This window comes from Apium graveolens, chromosome 11, assembly GCF_009905375.1.
Source record: "Apium graveolens cultivar Ventura chromosome 11, ASM990537v1, whole genome shotgun sequence".
In the NCBI taxonomy this organism is placed as follows: Eukaryota; Viridiplantae; Streptophyta; class Magnoliopsida; order Apiales; family Apiaceae; genus Apium; species Apium graveolens.
This window is the reverse complement of record NC_133657.1, coordinates 3,354,394-3,376,211: the sequence shown is the minus strand read 5'-3', so window position 1 is coordinate 3,376,211 and position 21,818 is coordinate 3,354,394. Positions and strand designations below refer to the sequence as shown.

Sequence of the window (21,818 nt, the reverse complement as noted above, 5' to 3'; positions counted from 1 at the left end):
ATTATTTATAGCTAAATAAATACGGGTGATTATTAATAAATCAAAATTATTGAAAACATTTATTTTAAAAATGCTGGTTAAAAAATTGACAGTATAAACACTTTATCATATAAATGCATTTGATAAATGAGAATCAATGTATATTAAAAAACTGGGACCTCAAAGAACAAATGATTTTTACATTAAAAGAACTAAAAAATAATTAGAATGAGGATACTCAATGTGTTTAACTCTTTTTTTTAAGTGAAAAATCAAAATACGCCTTATTTGGGAGGGAATATTTAAAATATTGTTTTGACAAGAGTGACAGTTCATCATGCATATTCTTTTTTAAAAATTTTACATAAAAAAATACATGTCTTGTGTAACCTTCAAGTGTTTTGGGCCGTTCTTTCTCTGGGAATTTTGAAAACTTAAAACTGAAAATTCATGTATGTTGATATTCTTTCTTTTCGATATGAAAGCATTTGGTACACACTGTTAACTTTTTATAAACACATATTAATTCCTAATAATATAAAATTCATGTGCTACATACTCATAACTTTATATAAACACATATTAATTTCCTAAAAAATTACAAAATTAACAATTACCCTAACAAATTAAAACTTCTAGGCAGTGTTACAGATTTCGGAAATCGGAACTATTCGGTTGAGATACCGATTTACGATTTATCGGACGATTTTTAAAAAATCGGATAATTTATCGGCGATTTATCGGGAATCGGTCAAATCAGATCAATATTTTTGAGCGATTTATCGGCGATTTTTGAAAAATCGGCCGATTTCTATAACAGAGCTTCTCGAACATGAATAATGCATCATAGTTAATTATATTCAAAAAATTCAAAAAAAAAAACAAAAATTAAAAGTTGAATGAGGGAAAGGAAAGAGGCAAGATGCAATAAGTGGAAAGTGGGGCAAATGTGCGGAGTATAGGGAATGAGGCGGGCATGTGAGAGGGGTTAAAGACTCAAAGTATCTAAAATAAGCCCATTCACATCTCTCTCTCTCTCGTAAATCTCTCTCTCTCGTAAATCTCGCCCTCGCCGTCGCAACCTCGGTGTGAATCTCGCCGTCTCCGACTGAGATCTTTAGTGGTAACCTCTCTCTCACTCTTTACAGTTTCTGCACTCTCATTCTTAATTATATATATATAAACAATTAACATATGCGTGTGTATGTATTTATATATATTACTAATTACATGAATAACACTCGATCCATCAAATTTGAACAAAAATAGTTTTATATTAAGCGAAGCATCAAAATCACTGTTGAGATCCAATTCTGATCATCGTGAACAACTTTTTTATTTTGGTTAATTTTTCGATAAATATATATACTGGAAAACTATAGCTTTAGTAGTTTAGCTCGCGGTTTTGTTGTTTATCGCATTGTCTATTTGTAATTGAATTCATTTTACCGGTTTTTTTGCGTTTGCTACTTTGGGCTTGGGGGATGGCTCAAGGCTAGGGTTTTATTTTTAGGGTTTTATGGACTAGCTTAGCTGTCTGGACTAGATCGTCATTCTGAATATATCGAGTTTTTATTTTACATTGCCGTGCAGAGATAATAATTCATTTAATGGAGATAAACTGATTAGTGTAATTGATTGAGCAATGTAGTGCGGTGGTCGAGCCTGAATTAACAAGTTGGGGACGGTAGGTGTCTTTAGTTTAAACTAGTTATAGGATTTGGAATTGAACAACCTAATTGATTGACTAGTTGCATAATTTGGCTTGAACTAGAGAGGTTTATGGAAAAAGAGATGCAAACAAAATCAAAAAAATGTGAAAGGACCTAAACTCATGAACAATCCTTAGGATTGATAGCAAGGTCTATAACCGTTTCTGCACAAATTGTACAAAACTAGCATAATTTTGCTTCGAATCTGTGAAGTGTAAACTAAATAGATAAGTGCTAGCAAGACCTGCCATATTACAATCCCTAGACAAAGTTGTACATTTTGGAATAAAGTAGGTCTAATTTTCCTTGAATTTCAAAACCGTACCATATGATCCCAAAAATGAAACTTTTAATTATTTAGAAATTGAATTTGTCTTAATATTTGAATAGGTAATGGCTGGAGACTCTAAGAAAGACCATAAAGAAGTTGCAGAGATCGCAGGAGATCTTCCAGCTACAGCTTCAGAAGAGAAGACAGCGAAGAAGAAAAAGAGGGGAGTAATGTCTCGAATATGGAACACATTATTTAGGTTACATGGTGATGACTTTGAGAAAAGATTGCAACATATTTCCAAGGAAGAGGCTGCCATTGTTGCTAGATTAAAAAAGCGAGCTATCAATCGGAGGGGGGTAATTAGGAATATTCTTGTTTTATCTGCATTACTTGAGGTAATGATGTCTCAGGCTTTCAGTTATTGTGCTTCACTGTTTTTACTCTTTTGGATATCCAATGTGTTTACACTGTAGAAAGTATACAACTTGAAGCTGCTTGCACACAGTTTGTCAAAATTAGGTCTTTTATGTGCTTGAGGGTTCCAGTAACAGTACTACCTGTCAATACTATACAATGAATTATAAATGGGGATTCTAATACATGACTTTAGGATTAAAAAAAAGGTCGCATGAGGCTCCCCTCTTAGCAGGGTTTAGGATAGGTTTGGATGTGTGCAATGATGCACCTTACCGTTATCTTTCAAATTTCAATTTTATAAAGAGGTTGTTCCTGACTTTATGGGGTTTGAACCTCTGACCTAGAGGATAACAGATAGACTGCGCGACCTTCTGAATATCTAATGTGCAACATTTTTTTGTCAAGTGGTAATAGTTCAAAGGAGTCGCCATAAGTTGGTACTCTACAGTTCAATTTGAGTTTGTGTCAAAGCACGTAGCCTTCTGCACTTAATAAAGATGTTATCTCTCAAATCTAAAAAGCTAAGAAAATGAAGGAAGTTATTGTATATATGCCTAGTGTTATTTAAATGATAAGAACTCACCGAGGCACAGGACTCTCCTAGAGGACCTAGAGTTACAAAAGATATAAGTAGATGGAGATATTCTTTTATAGAGAAAGTAAAACTCAACAGTCAACAAGTAGTAAATAAATCATGTTAAAATGTTTTTTTATAAATTAGATGCAAACATGCAACTTAAATGGGAAAAATAAATTATAAACATGATAAACTTATTTAATTGTGCCATTACACTTGTACAGCAGCAATGAATAATAAATAGTATTCTGATACTATTCTAATGCGTGTATATATTTTGAGAGGGTTCGAACTTCGGTTACAATTTTCGTTATTATCATCTATAATATGTGTGTGCCATACACATAGAGTTTGGTTCTAGGAAACAAGCATGATAATGAAAAATGTAGGAAACTATGGCGTCAACCAGACTAAGGAAGAAGATACACATTTTTCAATCGATCGGTCTGAGGTCTGATCTGGGGTGAGGTCTGGCATGATCAATTACGTCTGTCTGATGGCTAATTAGGAAATAGTGTGAAGTTTTGTATCTTCAAAAATAAAAGCTTTGAATAAGTACCTATCAATACTACATTCTGTCTGATGGCTAATTAGGAAATAGTGTGAAGTTTTGTATCTTCAAAAATAAAAGCTTTGAATAAGTACCTATCAATACTACATTCTCATGCCTGATATTTTATTTTTTAACGATCTTAATCTGGGTTTCACATGAAAAAGGTGCACCTCACCTGCACCTGGCATATTGCCCTGCGCACATGAAAGTGAGCCGGAGATGTCACCGTGCCTAGGCCTGGACCTGTGATGACACTGAGAGTGTTTAGGGGTTCTGCTAAGAGATTAAATTGTAAATATATGAAAAATGCAATTTTTGTACATAATGCCATATGCATTCTGATTTCTACATGAAATCTTCTACTAAAGAAAATATAAAGTTTCACAAGCTGGATAGAGGTAAAAAGAAAATAGAAAGTTTCACAAGCTGGATAGCGAGGCCATTTAGAATCTATGATACTCTCAGCGTAAGATGCAGTTCTTAGCAGTTTTTAACTAATTATCTTAATACCGAATTTTTTAATTTGAGGTGTTTTTGTGAAACACACGGAGTATCATACATATCCCAGTACCTTAGTTGTTGAAATGCAAACAATGAAGACCATATGAACTTGATGTCTGTCACTAAATTACATTTTTTTTCTTGGTTATACTTAGAGTCATATAATGTATGTTGGCACCCCTTAGACAGACCTCTAAACTGATTTTGCGTAGGTGAGTTTCATAGACATGTTTTGTAAATGAATGCGTAGAAACACTTTTCAGATGCATGTATAAAGCATCTGGTTGTGAAGATATTTTTTGCTTGGCAGTGTGTACATGTTATTTTTGAATGACTTTTCTTCCCCATTTCTAGGTTATTGCAGTGTGTTATGCTTTTATGACAACAAGGTCATTGGATTTGAACTGGAAGATGAGGGCGTTACGTGTGTCACCCATGTTTCTTTTGCCTGTTCTGTCCACACTTATTTATTCAGCTATTGTCAGCTTCACAAAGATGTGTAAGTAGCTTCAGTTTTTTTCTCTCATGAATTTTATTGATATCCTACTAACATATTTTAATTGTTGTGATTGAGAGTTCGATGTTAATTTAGCTTCCTTCCTAGTTCTTAACTCGTGATACTGATTTCTTTCTATATACGTACTGTTTGTGTTGGATGAGGTTTTGTGACTACGAGGTTGACAACTTCATGACCTTAATATGTTTTGCTCGAGTACTAACTCTGGAAGAAGTAAAACGGGTGACAGGGTTCAGTATATAACCATACCAGAATCAGTAGCCCGGGCTTTATCTCTTAAAAATGACTAACATTGGAAAATTTAATCTGAAAAACTGGCTGACATATAGATGGATGTGATGACAAAAAGCCCAAGGAATATAAGGACATTGTAGGAAGAAGTTTATTTTTCTCCTTCTTAGGGACATAATTTACATGAAAGACTTCTGTTGTTCCTGTCATAAATTGTTATTGAGACAAAAATACACATCCAGTTTGTTCAATTGCAAGCATGTATCTACTAGGTTATAAGACAATTAGCAAGCATCCATGGGATGTGGCTGCTATTTATGTGCAGTGTTTTATAGGTAATTGAATCTAGTGGTGGTTATTAAAATAGTCCCCTCCATTCAATTATCTAGTGCATGAAGATTCCAGACTTTCTTTTGGTCCCAAAGTTTGCGTTTTTTTCTTTAATGCACATATACATGATGAAGTATATAATTATCTCTTTGATGTTACTTCTCTAATAATCATTGGATTCACATTAGCTTAATATATGGTTTTTGAGCTGTCATTTTAAACTAAGTTGCAAGAGTCAGCTGCCTTGTGTGCCTTAGTCATAAGGAGTTGGGCAAGGATCCATGAAGTGCAATTTATTTAGTTTTTTGGGTTGTCTATTATTTTAATCTCGGGAATATATTTTTCAATATATATTCTAAAGTTTTTTTCAGTATATATTTTTCAGTATATATTCTAAAGTTTTTGCTAGAGGTTATGCAATTTTGTCATGATTATATTTTTTGGGACGAACAGAAAACAATAAAAGACTATAATATTTAATGAAGATGGCGGCTATTACTGATTAATGATTGTTGATGTGATTTTCCAGGTGATCGCAAGGATCAGAAAACTCTAGAAAGGCTTCGGGCTGAACGACTAGAAAAAATTAATGAACTGAAAGAAAAGACTAATTATTATACTACGCAGCAACTTATTCAGGTAACGACCATCCTGTGTTGACTTTTATACATAGTCATAAAGCTTTGCAAGCTTACTTGTATTGTTAGTATATAGAATTTAAATGCCTGATGGTAGGTCACTAAAGTTGGAAACAGTAGACTTTATTTGTGGTACCTCTGTAGAATGATGTAAAATTGTAGATAATAAAAGAACCAAGTGCTTCACTGTTTGCCTTCAATGATGTTAAAATTGATTTCATGCACCATTGTTTCCGAATTTAGCAAGATAGTGTGACTTTTAAATTGTTTTGGAACTTGCTGAAATTTTAAGTCAACTCTTTTTGATTCTGTGGACAAAAAAATAGAGCTATTTTTTAAGCAAAATTATGTTAATATATGTTTCAAAGCTTGACATATGTCATAATTTCGGACTACATCTTGAGTTGAAGTCGAGAAACAATTTCTAAGCTTTTATGAAGGGTAGTAAAAAGGCATGAAGCATGTACTTTAATTTTTAACTGTAGCAGTTTGTAACTCAATTTAAATTGTGGAAATACGATACTTGCATTATAATTTGCGAAAATATGATGTGTGTAAACCTAATTTTTTGTTTTTTCAGAGATACGATCCTGACCCAGCAGCAAAGGCAGCTGCTGCAACTATTCTTGCGTCCAAGTTGGGTGCAGAGTCTGGCCTGAAACTGTATATGGGGGATGAATCAAAGTTCAATCCCTCTACAGGGAAGAGCAATGATGTTGAACATGTCCAATCTAGTGGTCTGAGAAATCGCAAGCAACCACTCTCTAGATCCAGCAGCAGTTCAAGTGCTGTTATGCATCAGTTAGAAGGGGAAATGCTGCAACATGCTGCAACTGAGGGGTCTGATATGGCTAGACATGACGAACTGGTTGTTGAACATGAAAATCCTACTTTGCATGCGCAAGATGGGGGATGGATTGCTCGAATTGCAGCTTTGCTTGTAGGAGAGGATCCTACTCAATCTTATGCACTTATATGTGGCAACTGTCATATGCACAATGGTGAGTAGATCAAAATTACAGGACTAAACTTTTTTTCTTATTTTAAACAATAAATAACTTTAATGTAACTCAATCAACTCATGTACAATTCAACCAGCATTCTCAGTAAATTTATAATACTTCCTCTTGATACAGGGCTTGCAAGGAAGGAAGATTACCCGTACATAACTTACTATTGCCCACACTGCAATGCCTTGAATAGGCCAAAACAACTGGAAGGCAGTTACCCAGATAGTTCACTGATTAGTTCCCCTATTTCTGGGCCTTTAGCACCAGTTGATGAAGTTAGTATGGACCAAAGTGTTAGGAGACCCATGGGTGACAAAGCATCTAATAGCAGCAGCCCTGTGGCTGTGGCTGCTGCAGTTGAGAACAGAGAAGCATCCGAGACAACAGCATGCGAGAGTGAGATAAGTTGATTGCAGGTGTACATGGAAGAACATATTGCAAGTGCTTTCTTTTTCGACCCTTGCGCTCCGTTTCTATATAGGTGGTAGAGCCACGTCAATTGTTGTGATTTGTGACGGTTTGCCTAGGGTTTGTAGAAAATATATGTTTCTATATATAAATATATACACAGCAGAAATTGCACAGCTTTACCTGAATATTTGTAACAATAGCTTGGTTTACTTGGCATAAGCATTTAACGGAATTCCGCTGCTTGAATTTGTACGAGGTATTGAGGTTTTATATTTGTGACAATTTTGAATTTAGGAAGTTTCAGTTAAATTAACTGACAGTTCTGGAACAGATGAAATGCTAGAGTGAAAGTGAATCTTTCGTTTTCTGACGTTAAATATAGAGTTATGACATGAAAGTATGATTTTCCATCTTGTTCCTTGCATAATCTATTTTGTTTTCAAGCTGAATTGTTTTTTATCTCGTGGTAAATATAATGTACATGCATGTCCACCCGAGATGTCGTTTATAGTTTGTCGATCCGATCATATGTAATCTTTCACATTCTATTTTGAACAAATAATATTTCATTTTATTATTATAAAAGACAAAAACATGACACATTACCAACAGCCTATAGCAGAAGAGATAGACAAGCTTCTAAAATTCGGATTTGCTGGTCTTTTTACTATGGCTCATGGTGGCTCTAATTGTCACACTTGTTTAAGTGAAATAGAAACAGAAAAACTCAACATTAGCAGCAAATTGGTACTAAAAAACACACCCAGACACAATTTGTCCCCATTGTACTCCGCCTGTCGCAGGCGGTGAAGGCGCATAAGCCAAGATCAAAATAGAGAAGCCATTTCTCACCACATACAATGAGAGTGACAACCGTATGTATCATTTTGATGTCGACAACTCGACATCCATTCGAGGCCATAAATTACAACCATTTTTTTCCCTCCATACCGTGTTTCCCATACACTATGCAAAAATGTTGTTCCAAGCCTGCAATTTTTACTCCTTTGTAAAAAAAAAGGAAACAGACTATAAGTGCACCCTATTTTAAATTTTGATTTTGTGCTACAGTTATATCGACGGCCTTTCTAAACTTCTAAAGCTTTTTCGAGAGTAAATCTACAAGAATCCAAAATTCCTTTTAAGCACTTTGACCGCAACACCAAAAGTTTCCTCGACTCCTTCATTCGTCAATATTATGAGCTGCATTACTTTTCTCTAGCTGTTTGGTATGTCCTCTTTCGAGATACACTTGCACTGAATTAACGCCACTAACTTTCAACTGGTTATTTTCTTCTTTTTCCTCGAATGACAGCTGTGAGAAATGGGCATCTAAACCTTCAATCTGGTCTTTATCCATCTGTATATTGTTGCCATTACTGGAAACTAGTTCTGTCTTGACTCCAACTTTGTCAGTGGACAAATTTTTTTCTGATGTTGCAGTCCGAGTCACATGACCTCCTTCAGACAATGATTTTGAATCACCCAAACTGTCTTTTTTAGAAGGCGATGCATAGCATTCTCCTATTTTGCCAGGTGTAAGCATGTTAATTAACACTGAAGCACTTTCATAAAAATTTAATGGAGGAACAGAACCAAGGGTTTAATTAATCTGAGAACAATAATTCTCACCGGTTTGTTGCTCCTTCGATACCTCACTCCTACAGAGGGATTTTTGGAGCCATACAGTTCCTGGAAATACCATGAGGTTGGCTGTCCGCCGCATAGCTCGTCTTTCATCATCCTCTAACCGTTCAAAGCCAAAACCTTCAGTCCAAGTCTCTACTAAAGCAGGAACCGCAGACATCACAAGCTTATCTATATTGATGGACCTCAGCATCTACAGGTCATAAGGTACAGAATATCAGAAATAAAAGGTCCAAAACCTATGGCAACTCGGTGTCGAGAAAAAAATGGTCACAACTCGTAATGCATTTTATATAGGGAGGGGCCAAACATGTGAGACATAAAATTACAGTTATCACCTAAGCATCCCTGGCACCATTAACCCAAACACTTTTAGTTGTTTAGATCATATTTGCATAGAAAGGATTGGCTTTTCTCAAGTTAGCCATAGTAAAAGTTGCACATTTTCTCCAATTTCACAGAGAACTGTGACATGGCTAACAACAGACATTAGTAATGTACTGAAAGCCACCCCCCCCCCTCCCTCCTCCCTCCCTCCAAAATTTTGAATAATTTTTTTTTATACTATTTAAATTTCCTCCACGAGCAAATTGTGTGGGATACACAATTACTTTGCCTAAACATACTCCTGTGATTAATATATTTTATGAGGCAGGCATATGTTTATATAAAAAACTAGACAAGTGTTTTTAAAACAGATTGTTGTATCTAGAAATATCCTTTGTGAATAAATTTTTTAACATGTTAGCAAAGTATTCATATATCCCCAAGTACCGACAGGTATTCTCATGATTGCCCAAGTGGATCCTTAGAAAGTACGTATGACTTGCTTGTACTCTATGCATTTTAAAGTGAATATATTACTTCTCTAATGCCAATCCCACTTCTTTAACTTGGTACCAAATATTACACAAATATCATTCATAGAATTTCATGCTCTTGTTTAGCCAAAATGATTTATAAGTTTACTTCTGCTTAAACTATGGCCAAGTGACTAACTACTAGAGTAAGCATAAGCGCCCTTATTAAATAACAAAGCACATGCCAGAGTTATATTGTAATGTTCTTTATGATAAATTCTATGTTACGCTAGAAGTGGAACATGGACACGTGTCCAAGTATCAGACTCGGTAACTTTTTGAAAAACATACATGTTTTTGGCCTAAAATAGGTGTCTAAGTCCGAGTGTCGAGTGTCCGACACGGGTACTCGAAGGTAAATTGAAGAGTCCGAGTAACATAGGATGAAATTACCAACCCAAATAAGGTTACTACCTTTTCAATGGCATACATAAGGCGTCGGCACATTCCCTGACGCCGATATCTATTGCAAGTAGCAATTAGGGGCATTTCTGCAACTGTTGTTCCATGGATCCTGCATTTAGAGAAATATCTGATCTAGAACTTTTGACAGAGGAAATCAGTGATAAAAACTTGTATATTGCCACTTAAGAGTTTCTTTCCAGAAGTTCCCTAGACATGAACCCATGGTGCAAATACGTGCAGATAGTTGTTATTTTTAAATTCTACCATGACTAGTTCACTACCTTCACTGATGCTTTATTTGGTGGCATTCGGTGATAGTATACTACTGATTCAGTAAAAACAACGGCACAAGGCCTAAACTCTGTACAAGATGCAGGTCACTTTACAACAATTAGCTTCTTGCAAAGAGGAAGAAGCTTCGGAATATGCAACTGTGCAACCAGACATACAATCACCAGTACACCATGCATATGTCAGACTATACATTGGGAAATTTTATGTCCTTAACTGCGATTATTCCATAATAAACTGTTAACTTACCCTATTCAAATTGATTTCAAAAATTAAAAAGAGAAAGAAGTCTTCTTCCAAACATTAACTTTATTTCTAATATTAGAGTTACCATTCCCCAAATATGAGCTGAATAGCAAGAAAGTGAACAATCAAGTATAAAAGTGTGCACACTATCATTTGACATTCAGGAAGAGCTACAGGAACAATAGATCAGCTACAGACTTATTGACTAAACGACAAAAAAAAAGATTTTGAAACAAGACTTTCTTGATGGTCAAAACCAAAAGTTCTCCAACACTACAAGCATATGACTTTAAAAGAGAATTTACTAAAAGAGTAGGTTTTAATATGCGACAAACTAAGAATCATTTCATGGAATTATCACAAGGCGAACTTATTGTCACCGTTAAAATTAAAGAGAAGGAAATTACAACATGAGCTACCTGATTGATGCTACCGACAACACCACGTCATTTTTTTCCAAGATCACAGTGTAAAACCCATGATAATCTAGACGAGCAAATTGAGATCTGCACGACAGCCAGAATATTTCAGACTTTGAGGATTGGTACTTGCATTACTTAATTGAAACTAGTAGAATATGCAGAAAATGTGTGTGTGTGTGTGTGTGTGTGTGTGTGTGTGTGTGTATATATAAGAAGCCAAGCATCAATTTTTATTTTCTGTGATACTATATAAATACTTGAAAATTCCAAGAACACCAAAAGGGATGGTCCCGGTACAACTTAGTCCAAGTAATCAAATAGATGATTGGGCTTTCAACAATATGGTATAACATATACGTAAATTTGGAAGAAGTAAGCATATTATAAAAATTAAGACGAAGCACCGGTTCTTGTCATGGATACTATACTAGAATGTGCTTCTCTGTGCTTCAGCAGAAAGTCAATTCCTTGTACATTTCGTATTTCTATTTACTTCCTTCATATATGCAATATCAATTTACGAAAGACCTGAAAAGAAAATAGTTTTAATATGCTCAAGTAAAGATATCTTCATCTTTAAAAACATCAGTTCCTTCCTAAAAACTTATCTCCCCATACCAATTATACACGTAAATATTATAGAATTTTAATCTACCGTAATATTCAGTAGATGACTGAAGTACACACTTCTCCCATCCGAACACATGCATTTGTAATCCCAAGAGCAATGATGAAAGTGTGTTTACATTACTTAAATAATCAGGCTGCTAGCAAATCTTCTCCTAGTATAATTATTACGATGTATGAAGATGAAAAGCAACATAGTAGCTCTAATTGATGATTATTATATTTGTAACACAAAGACTGGTGCTGAGTGAAGAGTGAATTTTTGAAGGAGGAAGAATGGACTTTGGCACCTTTTACTAAGCAAACAGTTATATACGTAGCTTAAGAGTTTCATCATGTAATACATAAAAAGAAAAACAAAGTTTGACTGCTCATTATATATTAATTATAAAGCTAATGCTTTACGAGAGACACTCAAAACTCAACTAACAAAATATTAATATATAAAGATGGAAAGATAAATGACATACAACGTCATGAATGTTACATTATAATTGTTTTCATTTTTAGTTATATCAAAAGAATTGCAGATAATTCTAGTGCTTGGGTGTGAACTATCTAAAAAATTTGAAGGGGGGGACCAAAGGAAATACTGACCCCCAGTTGTACAGTATATGGGGTACCATGTCTATGCCTGTCCTCGCATCAAACATTGGAAGAAAGCATTCTTCCATTACTGTAAGAGCAACGGCTAATTTTATGTTGCACTCCGCCTTTAAAGCAACAAACCGCGGAGCAGAGTGTACTTTCTTGTCACCATGTATGCACCTCAAGAGGGTCCAACTAATACCATCAGATATTAGATTCATTAGCCCCACAAGAGAGTGAAGCCCCGAGTAAACCTGCATGTTCCAGTTGATGAAGTAGCTCAAAAAACAGGAGAAAGCCAAGAACTACTATCAAGATAGCAAATTTGGTTATATCTAGCATGTTTTGTTCATCACAAACAGCTTCTGACTTTAAAATAGTTTAACTCGACTCCATTAAAAAGTTTATCCATTTCTTTTCACTATCTAAAGGGTGTAAACCTATGTCATTACTTGTAGTGAAGTGTTTCTTTCAAGTAGTATTGTTTTAATATGTTTTGGAGAAGGTGATCATATGTAATTACGACCCAATTAATGTTAAGCTCCTTCTTTTGATATTTTCTTAAAAATTACTTGGGCTTTTAAATTAGTGACCGTCTTTGAATATCTAAATTAAGTTTCTCACCAATGTCATGTTTATCTTTTTTTAATCAAACTTCCACAGATATTTTAGTATTTCAGTGAATTTCAAAAGATCCAGTGTTTTAAGTGAAATTATTCTTTATCTTTATACTTACAGTTCACCAAATAAGATTCATACAAGTGACGACCACAAGAAATTCACATGTTTGGTGTTTTATTATGACCAATAATTCGATAACAGTAACAAATTATGTCGCACTCTGAATCCAGAAACCTTCGAATTCTGTCTTGATTTTGACCAAGAATATAATCTCATCATTTACTAACATTCATTTCCCTGGTCCTTGGTTTCCACAGGAAGTGCATCACTGGCAGTAAAAAATATGTACTCAATGGATGGACAAAGCCACTCATCAGATACTTCAATTTTGGACGATTATGACCTATATTTTCTTCTGTATACATATCTTAAGCACATTATTATGCAAAAACCAAATGTATGAAAGCTTTTTTATTAACGATAATAAAAAAATCATATGGTTTAGTTAGAGATAAAAATGGACTTCTTAAAACAGGGTTGTAGATATCATATAACTGAACCTGACATGTAGTACTAATCAGTTTTTTTTTAAAATATAGAATAATATAATATTTATTAACATAAAGTCTTCTGATTTGCACAACTCGTGAGAGGCGCCTATTTTTATATACCTAATCTATGATTGGTCGATTTTATTCCTATTTAATGAACAAAATATAAAAAGTCGTCTAACATCCAACCCGTCTTTAGATCTTATACACTCAACGAATTATTTTTCCATCTCACAGCTATCAATCTATACGATACTATTAAAGCTGAATTATTACATCTTAGCTGGTTGGTCCTTTCGGCCGGTTTTAAAAGAGATCAGTTGGTCCTTTGGCCGAAATTAAAATAATTTTAATATGTAATATTAAAAAATGAGAACTAAGATAGAATATAACATGGATCAATTGGTCTTTTGGGCCAGAGATTTTTTGCTATAACACTATAAAACTTTAAAAATTGGATCTTTAATAGTGTATACAATTGAATTACATATAAAAGATGGCCTTCCAAAAAAATCGTAAATAGTATATATAAAAATATTTAGGTTACAAATATATAGTAGACGTGAACGAAAAGATGGTTAATATATCTATAGAGCTTGCCTGGGCTACCATATAGGCAGTCAAACAATCTATAAGCTTATTAACTTACAAAAGTGTTCGTTCTGTCGTCAAAATCTCTTAAAACTTCCTCTTAAACAGAAAAGAACCATGAGAGGTACTTTTTTTTCCGCATATGCAAGTCAATGGGTAACATAAGAGTTATCTAGAAGGTTAGCCAAAAACCAACATAATTTTAAATAGGATATAACTGCATCATGTACTACGTATCAATAATCTTTCAATATGAAAATTTTGTTAATCTAATCATTAATTATTTTACATATTTTAAAGAGTCTAATATATATTAACTCCACATGGGCTCTACCATACATGTAACAAATATTAACTGAACCAGTTAGAAGCGGAAAAAAATACCTTGTAGCACTCCTTTCCACAGAACCAGTTGTCAGAAGCCTCATCTTCTTTTATACCCTTTACCTTCAGGCATGTCTCATGATCTGCCAGCACGTACCAGAAAAATCAGGGTTCAGAAGCTTTACGAACTTGAACTGTCGTAAAAGTAATGCACATGATGATACTAAATTAGTAATACTAGTAGAAATTGTGATAGCATTAGACACTCTGTCTATTTCCATCGATACAGAACGAAGGAACCAACAGAGATGAGAGTTTTTGGAGAGCAGTAGATATTAAATTCTGAATGCTAATAGAAGAAGAAATCTTAGCAACTGGTTGTTTTCACGTAAACAGATCTAGCTTGTTGCTAAACAACGATGCAAAACCCACACATTGCCTAAAATGCACAAGTTCTTCAAAAAGTAGACTTGATAAAGATCAATCATCGGTGAACTTGAATAAAGTGCCACTTTCAAAGTTTACGTCAACATTATGATAGTCCAAGTAAACCATGCCTGAAGTAAGCAATGGTTCTGATAAGGCCTAAAGGTATTAATATATCTGTATGTGCTAAAAATATTATTGTAAAAGGAGTACATTGGAAAAAAGAGTATAGTGGCTAAATCAAATACATAAAAGTTCAATGAGGCAACAAGTAATGATCAAATAGAATAAAATGAAGGAGCATTAATGGTTCTTATAGATTTTAATAACTCTGTATCCAACTATAGTTTCAATTAAGAGAAGACATTTACATTTATGTTCACACTGAGAACATGTTAATGAATTAGGCGATATCAAAAGCTTTTTATCATCGACCACATCCCCACAAATCTGGCAAGTGCAGCGTGAACAGTACCAGTTGCCTTCAGGTATCTCCTGAACATAATAAACAAAGGTAGATTAATTTACTGGTCATATAAATCATTTGCAGTAGATTTCACTCCAAATCCTGTGGTGAGATTTCATTCTTACAAAATCATAGTTCAAATAAGTTGTGAAGCAACTATGTCAAGTAACAAATAAAGTTGGGTGATGCGTATTATTTTTATATCCTACCTATATCTAAAAGGAAATACAAACTAGTCATGTAGCTTAACACATGCTTTCTCTTCTTTAAAGTCGTTGCTTATGCGTCACACCCCTAAGCCTATTTTATATATTTCCTCTTTCTTCCCACTAATATCTCTCCAAGCCATTTCCCATTTTCTTATCTTAATTCAATATTATATGTAAAATACTTATCATTAATTTATATTTTCTTAGCTTGATACTATTTGATTTTACATCTTATAATTGTATGCTGTTTAAACATCTTAATTAATCTATTTGAATAATTTATTAATTTATATAAATCATTTGCAGTAGATTGGAATTTACATGTTTAAAACAATAGCTTGAACAATAGAGATACTTCTTAGATTTTACAGATGTATATATCAATATTCCACATATTTTTCATAATCAAGAGAAACCGCAAATTTGTGAAATTAAGTTGAAGTCATCAAGACATACATAATAAGAATTAATTAATTAGCTAAAAAATTGTAATATATATAAGACATAAGAATTAACAATATGAATTGCACATTCAACCTGTTCATTAAGGCACACCCGATGGAAAGTAGACGGGCAACTGTCACAGCATATCAACTCCCCCTCACCACCACACAGCCCGCAATTGTCATCATTTTCATCCGATTCATCAACCTGTACAGTTTGATTAGCATTCTTCCTAGCCTTATACTCTTCCGACCATGCCTCAAGTTGGCATAAGGTGAATGGCTTAGCAGACTCCATGAAAAGATTTAGACAGGGGCAGTTCAGCCTGAAACCAGCATGAAACTTGAACTCCGATACAGAGAGTACCGTGTCACAACACCTACATAGAATCCCTTCCCAAGTAACTAAACCATCCTTAACCACAGTGTCATCTTTTGTATTCCGGTACTGTATCACTTCATTAAGAGAGATAATTCCGGAATTAATTAACCAGGACAATACTGTTCTTGAACCTGAGGGTGAACATTTTGCTTCCATGTGATGCATCCCACTCCTGCTGAAACTTCGTGAAAGCACCCTGTAACTTCCCTTTTGGTTCTTGTACTTTTTGAAAGATTTTGTTCTGCACGAAAATTTTCTCGCCTTGGGCAATTTGGTAATAGATTTACAACTTCTGCTTTTTATTATAGCAGAAATTAAAAGATCATTATCATTAAGTCGACATTTTAATGATTTCTTCTTTCGGTTTCCATCTTTGATTCGAGGTCTTCTCGGCTTCTTGATAGGAACTTGAAAGAGGTTATTACCTATCTGATCAGAACTGCTATCCGAGCCATAAGCTTGCAAAGATAACAAAGCCAAGGTGCTTGTTTCGTTACCAGAGATCTCTCTACAATTGATGTTTCTCCCAAATTTCTCCTTAGATAATATATATGCTGCAGACTTCGGAGTTTCCACTGATACTGTCTGCAAATATTGATCCTGTTCAATTACATTAGTTTCATTAAAAGCTACCGATGCTCGATCTGAAACAAAAGAAGATCCACGTCCACGATGTAGATCTTTCGCTTGTTGAACACCTAAAAGGTCCCGAGCATTTGCCACACTTTCCAAGGTTAAAATAGCATCATTCGATCTCTTCGGATCAAATAATAAACTCCTTCTTGCAAGTATCATTTTTCCTGCTTTTAATGAGCCGAACAATTTGTCAATGAAAACTACTCTAGCAAAGGGATCTAGAAGATGCCAACAATATGCCAATGTTGAAGTAGCTTCCCAGTTATCTATTTCTTCAATTTTGGCTGATGTATCATTTAGATCAGACCAGAACTGACTCAGATCTATCCACTGCTTGACATCACTTTCATGTAGGGCAGTCTTTGAAGCTATAAACAGATTCTGCCCGCATAAGACCCATGCTCTACAAAATTCACGTATTGGTTTTCCCTCAGGTAATTTATAAATGTATCCTCCACGCCCATTATTGGACCTTATACGCCTCCCTACCACCCATCCTGAAGCTTTTAGTAAACGGTTAATGTAGTAACGGAGAAGAGGGCGTGGATCATTCTTGATCTCTCTCCTCAGTGACATTTCGGCTTCATCTAGTTCTATATAGCACGATTTACTCCAGCGTCGCTTCAATGGTTGACAACATCCAGAGTCACTTGCATTTATGTCGGGACTGGCAACCAAAAGCTTTGCCGCGGAGCTCTCTTGAGAAACAGGTGATCCAATAGCTTTACTAGCTTCAAATTCCTTTTGCTCACTGCCATCAATACTGGATAACTTACACATGGAATTATCATTGTCATTAGTATAGCCACATAAGTTCATCTCACGGTGCTTCTTCAGAAGATAGCAACTACATGAAACACCATGTCTAGCTGATTCAACTATGCGACACATTACAGTGTGATGTAGAAAAGGAGAAGCTGACTGCGGTAAGTCAGAAACAACTTCCTGAAATGGAGCTGAAGTACTTAACCCATTCTGTATATACGATTTGGCATCAGAAGAATTGTTGACAGATAATTTTGTACGTTTAACCTTCACATTAGGGTCTCCCTTTGCCTGCCCCAATTTTTCAGAGACATGTGGAGGAGATTCAGATTTTTCTTCTGAATCCTCCTTAATCTCCAAAGGATCTTCCTGACTAGTTATAGCGGAGTTTCCACTGTTTGAACAAAGCAACATATCTGCATGCTTTCTATAACCATGTTCAAAATTTATGACCCCGGTAACAAGACACCGTTTAGTACCTCTACCGCCATTATTTCCAAAGTAAACTTTTCTACTAGTACGGGACTCGGTTTCTGAGCCCTCAAAGCCATCATGATGTAGAGATTCAATTTCACTGCTGAATAACATTTTTGCACTCAACAGTGTCTCCCTTAAATTATCAATTCATTGACCACCAGCAGAGAGAGATTAAAAGTGTACATACAGAAGAACATCCATGCCTCCACATTCCGTTTGATTCTCTAACTGCAGTTCCTCGTGAAAGGGAAGAAACTGTATTAGTTCAGAAATTATAGAAGTACTAAATGAACCTACTATTCATGCTTCCAACATATAGAAAAGCTTATGTACAAGCACCATGGTCATATATACCTGGTTCATAATAAGTCATAATTTATTTTTCCGGCCAACATGTTCCATAAACACAGAGCTTGCTCCATTTGATGATAGCAAGGAAACAAGATATTACATCTCAATTTATACTTGTTGGCAAGTTAGGTTTAACTGGTTAAAACCTCAACGTATAAATTCCATAAATGTAGGTCAACTGCAATTTCTGTTTACCAGCGAGACTAAAGCGCTAAATGTAGGTCAGACGTAATAAATATTTGTCATTAAAAACAATGTTACATGATAAGAGTACAACAAAAAAATTAGTAGCATTATTGTTGCAAAAATTAGGTATGAAGAGTGTTTGTATTTGGAAACAGAAAGGCAAATTTGGAAGCATCCGTTGTCCACGCCTAAGATTCATTTAAGACCAGTTTTCTTTTGAAGAGTGAACATATAGCTCGCATATGATATTTGAAAACTCAGAGTTATAAAAGTGCTTATAACTTATTACACAAAGAACAGAGGCAAAAAATTCAAGACGATACGCAACATTTCAAGTTGAAAATTAAAATGTACGCACACATAAAGAACAGAAAAATGACCTGAGTGCTGCTCGAGTACAAACAAGTAAATTTTAAAGTTAAAGTAATACTACATTGTTTATATAAATGTTACTAAATCACAATCCTAAAACAATTAATAAATTTACAATCTATTAAACCCTTGACAGAAGATCCTCTCTCTCTCCCACACAAGAAAATCAAAAACTTACTCAAAAACTCTCTCTCTCTCTCTCTCTCTCGCCCACACACACACAGGAAAATCAGAAACTTACTCAGAAACTCTCTCCCTCCCCCCATCTCTCTCTCTCCTCTCTCTCTCTCTCTCACACACACAGGAAAATCAGAAACTTACTCAAATAATCACATTTCATCAAAAAAATAATGTAAAACGTCTAAAAATCAAGTAATGTTGGCTGCAGAAGCACATTAAACTAACACATTACCAAAAACAAAAAAGCTTTACTTATAAAAAAACAAGTCACCTTGTTTCTGGAAATTAGGGCTGAAAATACAGAATTGGGTTGAGATTGAAGTGTATATTAACTGATATTCAAATAATGCACCTCTCACTCCTCTCTCTCTCTCTCTCTCTCTCCCTCCCTCTCTCTCTCTCTCTCCCTCTCCCTCTCCCTCTCTCTCCCTCTCTCTCCTCCTCTTTGTGCTTACATATATGCACACAATGCGTGTGTGTATTTATATGATTTTTATGAATCGTACGTAACTCTGTTTCACTGCTCCCGATGTTTTCTGTCGTTTGCTTAAAATTTTTACTTTCGAGTTTATCCATATCCTCTCTTTTTCCCCAACCTCTTGTTACTGTAATTTTTTGTTTTTACCCCCTACTTACTGTCAATTTTGCATTTAGTCCCTGACATTTGAAATGGAATTAAACCTTTTTCTGTTTTAACAGTGCGACCCAACTTTCATCCGTTTAAAATGTTACCTTTTTGATTTTTTTAAAAAAATTTAAAATTTTATTTCTTAAAATTTTTATAACATTTTTTTGACTCAATTGTAATATTATTTTTATTTTTAATAGTTTTTTTGTAATATCATTATAACAAATATACATATATTGAAAAATATACGGAAAAATTAAATTACTGTTGTATATTGCAAAAAATCTAATTATATTTTATCCATTGTTGTATAATTGTATCGTATTTTGATTTTTGAATAATCACAAAATAATGTAATCTTTTTACATTTATAATTGGTTAAATCTCTAATTATATTTTATTAAGAATTGTATTAGGACACTGTATCATAATTCATCATTTTTTATTTATAATTGTATTAAGAATATACTTATTTTAATAAGATATAATCTTAACCATCTTTTTTTATAATATCATATCAACCATTGAGATTTTTGTTTTGGCAGTACATGAACAAAATAAGGAATAATAAGTCTTTTGCGCTTATTATATATAAAGGATGAGTCCGCTGTTTTTATTTAAAAAATAGTTAATTCCATTTTACAGCCTCTACTTTTCATTCAATAACAAAATTATATACTTACTTTCAAAAATATAGTTTGCGACCCTAACTTTCGACATCAAATACAATATGCATCACTTTAATCATTTTGTTAAAAATATTTATATTTTGAAGGGTAAAACTGAATTTCAGAAAAATGTTTAAATATTAATTTTAATTTTTTAAAATTAAATTAAAAGTTAAAATTTCAAATTATAAAATTAATATTAATATCAATTATTTTATATTTTACTCGTTATAATTTTTAAAATTTTAAAATATAAATATATTTAGAAACGTTATGATCATATATAAAAACATTGTATATTTTTTGCTTGATAAATATATTTTAAGTATTTAGCATTATGATTAATTTAGAGCATTATATTTTAATTTAAAAGAAAAAATATTTAAAATTATTTAGGAAACAATACTTTATGAAAATTTTAAAATTTGTGCCGATCTTCCTCACCAATGTAAAGAATCTAGTGGGACGGAGGGGTTAAAAAAAATTTCATGTAAAATGTGCATTAAAATAAATATTTTTTTTGATTTAAAATTTTAGTCATTAATATTAACATCTCAATTTCAGTTTTATAACTGGAGATGTTGAACTTAGTATTGAAAGTTAAGGTTGCAAACTGTGTTTTACAGAGTAGATATACTATTCTGATTTTAAATGAAATGTAGGGGTTGCAAACTGAAATTAACTCTTTAAAAAATGGTCAAAATACCATTTTTAGAATTTTTTTTTGCCCAAAATACCCCTCATTAAATAAAGTGTCCAAAATATCAACAAGATACTTCACTATCATCGGAGAGGATGATACGCTTTGTAGCTAATACTCCATCAGTATCCTAATACTTTTTTCCCGATAGAGTACCGTCATTGGAGTATTACGTATTTTTTAAAATTTAAATATTTATTTAATAATTTCATTATTTAAACATGTACCCTATTTTATAATTTTTAATATTTAATATTTAACAATTTCCTATTTAGAATTTAGATTTTTTTTTTTTAATAAAAAGAAAAATCGATTATAGGTATAGGGCGCCCTAAATGGTAGAGCAGGGTATCTTAATACTACTATGTCACTGGTGTATCCTGGCAACCGAGAGAAGCCGAGGCGCTGAGCCTTAAGGAGGCCTTGTCCTGGGTTCGTGAATGGAGGAGCTCTAGGTGTGTTTTTGAGCTGGACGCCAAGATTGTGGTTGAAGCACTATATACCAATGGAGGGAATTCAAATTTTCATACTATTATAGAGAATTGTCGTGACATTCTTAAACACTTTCAGGAAGTGTTAGTAGTTTTTGATCATCGATCCGCGAAC

General features: G+C 33.8%; 2 protein-coding genes across 3 annotated transcripts; one reads left to right on the top strand and one right to left on the bottom strand.

The window, feature by feature from the left end:
- Positions 1-913: 913 nt before the first annotated feature.
- On the top strand, positions 914-7,480 carry LOC141697589 (uncharacterized protein At2g24330-like). The gene is made up of 6 exons (XM_074502049.1): positions 914-1,102; positions 2,082-2,360; positions 4,368-4,512; positions 5,621-5,730; positions 6,310-6,730; positions 6,866-7,480. Exons 2-6 carry the CDS (start codon positions 2,085-2,087, stop codon positions 7,147-7,149), a joined length of 1,236 nt encoding a protein of 411 aa, XP_074358150.1. The 5' UTR covers positions 914-1,102; positions 2,082-2,084; the 3' UTR covers positions 7,150-7,480.
- Positions 7,481-7,797: 317 nt separating this feature from the next.
- Positions 7,798-19,746, bottom strand: LOC141698370 (increased DNA methylation 1). Of its 2 annotated transcripts, none has more exons than XM_074503056.1 (9): positions 19,488-19,746; positions 15,962-18,355; positions 15,121-15,244; positions 14,384-14,466; positions 12,246-12,490; positions 11,019-11,105; positions 10,072-10,171; positions 8,783-8,990; positions 7,798-8,674 (listed from the first exon to the last, which is right to left on the bottom strand). In XM_074503056.1, exons 2-9 carry the CDS (start codon positions 18,236-18,238, stop codon positions 8,334-8,336), a joined length of 3,465 nt encoding a protein of 1,154 aa, XP_074359157.1. In that variant the 5' UTR covers positions 18,239-18,355; positions 19,488-19,746; the 3' UTR covers positions 7,798-8,333. The 2 variants fall into 2 exon arrangements, with proteins under 2 accessions (XP_074359157.1, XP_074359158.1); XM_074503057.1 differs by lacking the exon at positions 19,488-19,746 and adding an exon at positions 18,482-19,466.
- Positions 19,747-21,818: the final 2,072 nt, after the last annotated feature.

Excerpts from the sequence above, each read along its gene's own strand:
- LOC141698370 (XM_074503056.1), bottom strand. The coding sequence starts at position 18,238 with ATGTTATTCAGCAGTGAAATTGAATCTCTACATCATGATGGCTTTGAG. Across the intron at positions 12,491-14,383 it reads GTGGAAAGGAGTGCTACAAG|GTTTACTCGGGGCTTCACTC; the intron begins GTATTTTTTTCC and ends TGGAACATGCAG. Across the intron at positions 8,675-8,782 it reads ATCGAAGGAGCAACAAACCG|GAGAATGCTATGCATCGCCT; the intron begins GTGAGAATTATT and ends CTGGCAAAATAG.
- LOC141697589 (XM_074502049.1), top strand. The coding sequence starts at position 2,085 with ATGGCTGGAGACTCTAAGAAAGACCATAAAGAAGTTGCAGAGATCGCA. Across the intron at positions 2,361-4,367 it reads TTTTATCTGCATTACTTGAG|GTTATTGCAGTGTGTTATGC; the intron begins GTAATGATGTCT and ends CCCCATTTCTAG. Across the intron at positions 6,731-6,865 it reads CAACTGTCATATGCACAATG|GGCTTGCAAGGAAGGAAGAT; the intron begins GTGAGTAGATCA and ends CTCTTGATACAG.